Below are 8,168 nucleotides of genomic sequence, written 5' to 3' on the forward strand. Positions count from 1 at the left end.
CTCTTTCTGTTCCATCCTCCCACCAGCTTTCAATATCTATAATTACAGGACTTTCTGAACTGGGCTCAGACAGGGAAACATATATTATTTGAAAAGAATGAAAGTAGGGGTCTCTGTATTTCTTTCCCCTATCACCGTGTACACACAGAGAACATGAAAGTGACAGTATCTATATATGCCAATTACCAATGCCCTGCACGGTACCCAATACTGTATATATTTATACACACTTTATCACTTATGGAAAATAAAACACCTTTATATCGCTCGAGTGAATATTAGATTTAAGCATCGCAGACGTGGTGTGGAAAAAAACAAATGTCCCTTTCACAGTTTGTATACTTTCACAATGCAAGGTGTTCTTCAGTTGGGGGGTGGGGAGACACCTCTCTAAGTTAAAATACCACTCTTTTAACCCATGATTATGGTAAGTTAATAATGTCTACGTTGTAACAGCTGTCAAACATGGGTGAATTGAGAAATCAGTTTATGTGAGTCTCTAAGAGCAAGTTGTAATCCACAAATCTGCTAACGATCAATGCCACTCGGAAAAGCTCAGACTTGAAAAATTTTCATAATGTTTCCTTGTCTACAGTAATCATTTCAGGACTGGTGGTAGTCTGGTTAGGAGTACATCCCATAATGCATCAGCATGGCTTTCCACCCGTGTGAGTTTTATGATGTTTTGTGAGAGATGAATGTGTGATAAAGCATTTCCCACATTCCGAACACGTGTACAGGTTATTTCCCGTATGTGTCTTTTTATGTGTAACAAGAGTTGAGCTTCGGCTAAAACTTTTCCCACATTGAGAGCATGAGTATGGTTTCTCTCCAGTGTGAATCCGTTTATGCACAACAAGACTCGAGCTTTTGCTAAATGCTTTCCCACACTCGGAACACGCATACGGTCTTTCTCCGGTGTGAGTTCGTCTATGCACAGAAAGACTTGCACTACTGATAAAACATTTCCCACACTCAGAGCATATAAATGGTCTCTCACCAGTGTGTTTCCTTCTGTGTAGAACAATACTTGTGTTATTGCTGAAACATTTTCCACACTCAGAACAAGAATACGGTTTCTCTCCTGTGTGAATCCTCTTATGTGAAATAAGCTGAGTGACCTGGCCAAAACATTTCCCACATTCAGTGCATATGAATGGCTTTTCTCCTGTGTGAATCTTCTGATGCCGCATAAGATGAGGCTTTTGGTTAAACTGTTTTCCGCACTCAGAGCATGAGAATGGTTTCTCGCCTGTGTGTATTCTCTGGTGGATTACCAAATTGGACATCTGCCCAAACTTCTTACCACACTGAGGACATGAGAATCGTTTCTCTCCCCTCCCACATTCAGAACATGACAATCGTTTCTTTCCTCTACAATCTGTCTCATGTAGGACAGAATGAGAATCTGAGAAGACTTTCTCAGTTTCAGAAGAAGACATCTTGTGACCTTTTTGACCCCCTGAACAGCTGGATCTTGCCTCTGTGTTCAGTGTGCACTGGGAAAACTTACCAGATTTAATATTAGCATTATGGCCATGTTTCCTAGGTTCAATAAAAGGCACATTAGGTGCTGTGTTGGGTGAAATTTGATTGTCTTTTAGAGAACCTTCAGTATAAGTAACCATATCTGCCATATCTCCTTCTTGACATGACACGGATTCCTTCTTAATATGAGTAAAAGGATTTTCTGTGTGTGTATGTACTGTGGGTGTATAAACGTCAGTGTCTGTGAGACTCCCTTCTTCACATGAGTCTGATTCCTCCTTAATACAAGTAGATGTCAGTGTATTAATGTCCATGTCACCATCTGTAATATTGTCTTCCTTAGACTGGACCAATTCGTCCTTAATAAGAGAAGATGTATATTCTGTCTCTGTGTGTTCTGTTGTATAAACGTCCACATCAGTGAGGTTTCTTTCTTCAAGTGAGTCACATTTCTTTTTCATGCATGCTACAGAATTAGTGTGTCTTTCACTTTCTTGATGGATTTTCAAACATGTTCCCCCCTTATAGGTTTTATTTTCGGTTTTATCCTCGGTTTCAATACCGGGCAATGAAACGGGGGTATGAAAGACATCAGGTACAGATTTGCTGGCAGTGTTATCTGTCGGAAGATAATGTTAATTAACATCTGATAAATTCCATACAAACATTATTCATTGCAATGTTCCCGACATGTTTTATTATTATACACAAAGATTATGGAAATTAAAATCTCTCTTACCAAGTGAGATGAGTGGCAGGTGGTCCTCCATCATTACATTCTTATAGAGATCCTTGTGTCCTTCTAGATACTCCCACTCCTCCATGGAGAAATAGACAGTGACATCCTCACACCTTATAGGAACCTGACACACACAATGATACACTCACCATCCAGACACATCCCTTGGTTTTACTGTATAATATCCCATTCCCAGCAGCCTCACCTCTCCAGTCAGCAGCTGGATGATCTGATTGGTCAGTTCCAGGATCTTCTTCTCATTGTTCCTCTCATGTAACAATAAGTGAGGTGGAGACACTGAAGCAGAACAGGATACATCCGATATATGGGGACTGCTGCTACGCTTGACACACTCTCCCGACCTCTTGCCATAATGCTGCATATTGAAAGTGAAGTTAACACATTAAAATGTTTCCGTTCAGAAACACAAGTAAACCAGACCTCAGTCTTGCTCAATACTGGTTTACAGGGGACCCAGGGCTCTATTATTTCCTTAATCATTTGGTAGTCAATCTTGAATCATACTGTTATGACCATTGGTCTGGTCTAGGATGGGGAATGACTGCTATGGTAAGCAGAGGCAAGAGACTGAATTTCCTGTAGTCTGAGGCTAGGCCAGTATTTTTCACTTTCTCTGCATTTCTAGTAGACCACAATTTTGTTCTACTGAAATATCTCTGGAACCCTACTAGGAGGGACGGAGACCCTGATAAACAGAGTGCTGTCTGTAATGCAAGCTACCCTTCCCCTATTTGGAGATATTGGACAGAAAAAAAGAACACTCTCCTCCCTCAGCACATTTGGACTCCATTCATAAATGTATTCTAGTTCCTGCTGCCCGTTATGTAGGCCAGTGGTTGCTAGACTTAAATTAGTTCTGTCACCTACTGCGGTCTTTAAATACTTTGCAAAGACCTCTATTGGTAATTCTGACACTTGCGGTGTGGTGGTTGTGGGGTGCAGGGAAAGAAGAGTTTTACTTACCTGAACCTGTCCCTTGCAGCTCCTGTTTGTCAGGAACGACACAGGGATCCAATACACAGAGTGCAAAATAGGAGAATGTATACCGGGCCTTAGAATGGCCAGAATAACGATGGTAAGGACAGAGAGTAGTCAGGGACAAGTCGAGGGAGCCAGAAAACAGGTAAGCCAATAAACAAGTCGAGTCAAAGGGAAGGAGAACACAGAATAGTCAAACCAGAGCCAAGTCATTAAACTAAACCAGAATATGCACTATAGGGAACAATCAAGCTTGAACCACAACAGAGCAATGATTCATCGCAAATGATCCCTTTTAATAATCTGGCTCTTTAATTAATGGCCACGCCCCCAAAATATCCAAATTTGGACGTTTCAGCGGGCAGTGACGTCATTTACATCATGACGTCGGCGGTCATAAAAAATATGATTATCACATATATAAGTGGATGTATACGATTTACATTTCAAACTTGAATGCAAAGTGCAGTATATGTCCCAAAGAGAAAAGTATTTTTAGTATTGAAGTTAAACCTGCTAGAGATAGTGTCTTTTGGAGGTCAGTCTGTTATCCTCCTTAAAGGGACACTCCAGTGCGAGGAAAACAAATTGTTTTCCTGGGACTGCAGGTTCCCTCTCCCTCCCACCTCTCATCCCATGTTGCTGAAGGGGTTAGAACCCCTTCAGTGACTTACCTGAGACCAGTGCCGATGTCCCTCGGCGCTGGTTCTGGCTCCGCCCACGCTCCTCCCCTGCCGATGTCATCCAGCGGGGGAGACCGATTGCCCATGCGGGGCCACCGGCGGGGGAGACCTAATGCGCATGCGCTACTCAAATAAAAAATAAATAAAAAGAAAAACAATCCCGGTCCCAGCTACTTTAAATGATCAGTCTAAGCACCACACATACTACAGCCTACTATAGTGGTTATGGTACCCCTTGAGTTCACTGGTGTCACCCTACAGTAAGGAGTTTAACAGTTTGTTGAAGGCTTGAGATCCACACCCGGGTCCCCCGTTTTCCCCCGACCTCCTCAACATAGTGAGTTTTAGTAATTCAACTTTAGCTATATTCACTTAGTGCAACCTTTCACTCCACTTATTGGCTGACCACCATATCCATCGTTCCTGTATCCCTCACCTCTCCAGTCAGCAAGTAGATGATCTCCAAGGTTAGGTCCACGATCTTCTCAGTCATCCGGTTTCTGTCCTTGCACATTGTCACAGAGTTATTAAGATGCTCTGAGAGTGGAATATGATCCTTGTGGAAGGGAGAGACTAAAGTGACCACCACCAATCTGTAACTAGAAATAGATGTGTTTTGTTTTAATGTAACCCTGTATGAATAGAAAACATAAAGAGCAATACTAAATGGGAAGAATTTGTCAAGGCAAAAACCAGATGTGATTCTTGGCCAAAGTGCTAAATAAAGCAGAAGAGCCATAGAATGCCCCTTAACATGGGCAGTACAATCCAGTTTTTCCTTAAGAAGTTTAGTTCAATATAGTGTTCACAGTAGAAAATGTATCTAAAGGTTTCAAAAGAGGTGGTGGCTGATAACTATGACCATTCGATATGACCATTTGCTAAAACATTATGCCTGCACAAGAGGCAATTGGTCGGTGAACGGAAAAAAAGTCACAGGAAAAAGAAAAATTTTATTTAAATACCATAAACAATAATGTTTTAAAATTGTTTACTAGACAATGCATGTCCTTAACATACTCACAACATCATTTATATGATAGGGCATTACACAAATGTGAAAAATAAAAAGCAAGTGAAAAACCAAAACATTTAAAGTAGCTCAGTCTCGGCATACATACCATTACTCGATTCTTCCTTTCTTCCTGTCTCCCATTCTGGTCTTCATATCTCTCCTATTTCACCTAAAATACATGAGACAAAATAAGGCCTGCTCTGCATGATGTATTTTGCCTATGCTTGACAAACGGTGGAGCTCAGGGCACTTCCTTTGTCAAGTATAAACTTCCCAGCATTCTTACCTTTCCATCGCCCCATCTACAAGGCTTGCGTGTCTTCTACTGAGTGATGTAGCTCCTGGGCATCATGTCGGGAGGAGGACAAAGGGCAGAGGAAGGCAGCGGGCCAATAGCACTGTCAGGCTACTGAAGATGGCGCCAAAAATGAAGAAGACCCGGGAGCAAAAAAAAAAAAGCCAAATCAAGGTAAAACAGGGGTCCAGTGACTTAGAAAACAAATTGTGGGACTGGAGGGGAATAACAAAATACATATGCCCATGACACAGCCCAAGTCAGTCTTTTTGAGATAAAATATGACATATAAAGATTGAAAACACCTTATTACACAGTACATTGTCATTACATCTATATTCAGTGTTTTAATTTAGTCACAGACTGTTCTGTTTTAACTAGGAAATCCATCTAGTGATTTCAATACTGATATTAGTTAGGGGTAGGGGTAGGGTTACTTATTTCTGTAACTTATCCTCCTGTGAACTGAACTGAAGTGTTTTATTGTTGACCTTATATTAACTATTGTAACTGCTACTGGAGTTACTAAGACACCAGCCTTTGTGTAAGACCTCCCGTGGATCACTTTCCAAGTAGACTGCATGGGCACAAGGAGCCGTCTAAAACACAACTGAGTCCAACATTATGAGTCAATTTTGATAGCTGTGTGTATGGTGATGATGTGAGTATTTCAGTGACTGTTTTCATATCAAATGCAGTGACACAGTATGAACAAACAGACATGTATTTACAGGATAACTATAGGGTTAGGAATACAAACACGTCCCTGCCCCTCTACCACCCCCTCTCCGACTGCACGAAAAACAAAATACTTACCTTTTCCTCAATGCTGTACTACTCTCTCCACCGCCGTCCCGCCTCCTTGGGGGGAATATTAGGAGACTAGTGCACATGTGAGCTAAATCGCCGCTGTGCGACCATCAAATGCTACACTAGGAGCTTGTATCGGGTCTCAACATGGGAGTGATACTAGTGGCTACCAGGAAGACTGCTCGTAGGCTTGGGTTAATCCTGCAATGGAGTTAATCTGCAATGTTTTACATGGGCGGGTTAAAGCTACAGGGCCACAGCACCTAGATCACTTCACTGAGATTAAGTGGGATGGGTTCCTTGGGATGGGTTTTTACACCTTCACCACTAAAGCAATGAGTCTGCCATTGACGTTTAAAAGGTGGGACACATTCCAGACACCCAGGATTGAGGTATTACCATAAGGAAAGTATAAAGAGACCTGTTGATGGTATATCTGCTTTTACAGTAGTCCCTGTTGGATAAAATGGTTCACTTGTGAGAGAAAACCCAACACACATGCTGTAAATGGTCCAGTGTTTGCAAATAGCATTCTGTCATGACGATAAGAAACAGACTGCGGCAGGTTGGCAAAGTCCAGTGTGTGTGTGTGTGTGTGTGTGTGTGTTTGGTGCTGCCCCTACGTTTGTGTATATCTCCAGAACCTTGAGATAGCATTATGTCCCTTTACCTCACTAATATGTAACTTTTATATTACAGGTAGTTCCCGACTTTACAAACTAATTGGTTTCCGTAGCCTGGTTCATAAAGTGAGAGTTCATAAAGTGAGAACTAATTTCCCATTGTCAGGGTACCTGCGGTCTCTACCTCCGAAAGAGGTAGAGACTTAGCTGTTCCTCCATCCAGACGGCCTGATGGCTCCCTTTCCCACGGTCTATCCGGTCATGCAAGGCCGGCCGCGAGGGAGTGACTGCCTTTTACAGCATCTAGGCAGGAAGTTGTCATCAGGACACTCCTCCGGAATGACCTGTCACTCAATTGCTGCAGTACCAATCAGGACGCCTCGGAGGCGTGGTTACTGCTCTGAACAGGGTATTTAACAGAGCTTCTTTCATTAGCTCATTACCCTGTCGTGGTTCTAGCTTGTTCTAGTCACTCAGTGCTTGTGTATTCTATTATCCCTTTTGGTTTTGACCCGGCTTGTTTACCTTACTCTGCTTATCTCTGTTACCCTTGATTCGGCTTGTCTCTCGCTTACCTGTCTTCTGTTACCCTCGACCTCGGCTTGTCTTTGACCATTCTATACTGTACTCTTACATTAGTCCGGCCATTCTAAGGTCCGGTATACGTATCTGGCTACTGTTTGTACTCTGCGTGTTGGATCCCTGTCCCGATCCTGACATTACGACAGGGCCAATGGATCCTGCGAGTACAATCAGTCAGCTTGCCTCTCCTGATCCTAGGTTTGAAGCCATGGATCACAGAATGGATCAGATGGCGCTTGCGCTACAGGCTCTATTATCTCGTGCCAATAACCCACCAGAGGAGATACGTAATACCCCTGTTTCTCCTGTCGATTCAGGTCTAGAGGTAGCCACAGTGGGTGCTTCTTCTCGCATTACCCCCCCAGTACGCTATGGTGGGGCTCCTGAGAAGTGTCGTGGTTTCTTAAACCAAATTAGTATCCATTTTGAATTGCAACCTCGCTCTTATCCTACAGATAGGGCAAAGGTAGGATTTATTATCACCCTACTTATTGAGAAAGCTCTGAGATGGGCCAACCCATTATGGGAGAACGATAACCCATTAGTTTATAACTATAACGCCTTTGTAGCTGCTTTTAGAAGAACATTTGACCCTCCAGGTAGAAAGGTTAATGCAGCCAGATTACTGTTGCGTCTGAGACAGGAGAACCAAACACTGGTGGATTATGCACTAGAGTTCAGGTCTCTGGCGTCAGAGGTCAAGTGGAATGAGCAGGCGTATATGGATATATTTTTGAATGGCTTATCTGAAGTAATCCTTGATGAGGTTGCTACCAGAGAACTCCCTGAGAATTTAGAGGATTTAATTTCGTTCATCTCTCATATAGATGAACGTTTAAGAGAGAGACAGAACACTCGAGAGAGGAACCGGAGACCTTCTTTTAGGTTAGCCCCCGCTTTTCCAAGTCCTGACTCCACGGTATCTTTGCTTCCT

The 8,168-nt window shown here is 42.6% G+C and overlaps 1 protein-coding gene across 2 annotated transcripts; it reads right to left on the bottom strand.

Annotated features, from left to right (window-relative positions):
• Positions 1-326: 326 nt before the first annotated feature.
• Positions 327-6,235, bottom strand: LOC134575202 (zinc finger protein 391-like). 2 transcript variants are annotated; one of them, XM_063434450.1, is made up of 7 exons: positions 6,036-6,235; positions 5,211-5,330; positions 5,031-5,093; positions 4,346-4,508; positions 2,433-2,603; positions 2,228-2,351; positions 327-2,107 (listed from the first exon to the last, which is right to left on the bottom strand). In XM_063434450.1, the coding sequence occupies exons 4-7, from the start codon at positions 4,421-4,423 to the stop codon at positions 648-650; spliced, it is 1,833 nt and encodes a 610-aa protein (XP_063290520.1). In that variant the 5' UTR covers positions 4,424-4,508; positions 5,031-5,093; positions 5,211-5,330; positions 6,036-6,235; the 3' UTR covers positions 327-647. The 2 variants fall into 2 exon arrangements, with proteins under 2 accessions (XP_063290520.1, XP_063290519.1); XM_063434449.1 differs by having other exon boundaries at positions 5,031-5,330.
• Between the last annotated feature and the right edge of the window lie 1,933 nt (positions 6,236-8,168).

The sequence above is a fragment of the Pelobates fuscus genome, chromosome 10, assembly GCF_036172605.1.
Source record: "Pelobates fuscus isolate aPelFus1 chromosome 10, aPelFus1.pri, whole genome shotgun sequence".
In the NCBI taxonomy this organism is placed as follows: Eukaryota; Metazoa; Chordata; class Amphibia; order Anura; family Pelobatidae; genus Pelobates; species Pelobates fuscus.

Excerpts from the sequence above, each read along its gene's own strand:
- LOC134575202 (XM_063434450.1), bottom strand. The coding sequence starts at position 4,423 with ATGTGCAAGGACAGAAACCGGATGACTGAGAAGATCGTGGACCTAACC. Across the intron at positions 2,604-4,345 it reads TCTACTTGCTGACTGGAGAG|CATTATGGCAAGAGGTCGGG; the intron begins GTGAGGGATACA and ends TTCAATATGCAG. Across the intron at positions 2,352-2,432 it reads TCCAGCTGCTGACTGGAGAG|GTTCCTATAAGGTGTGAGGA; the intron begins GTGAGGCTGCTG and ends TGTGTGTGTCAG.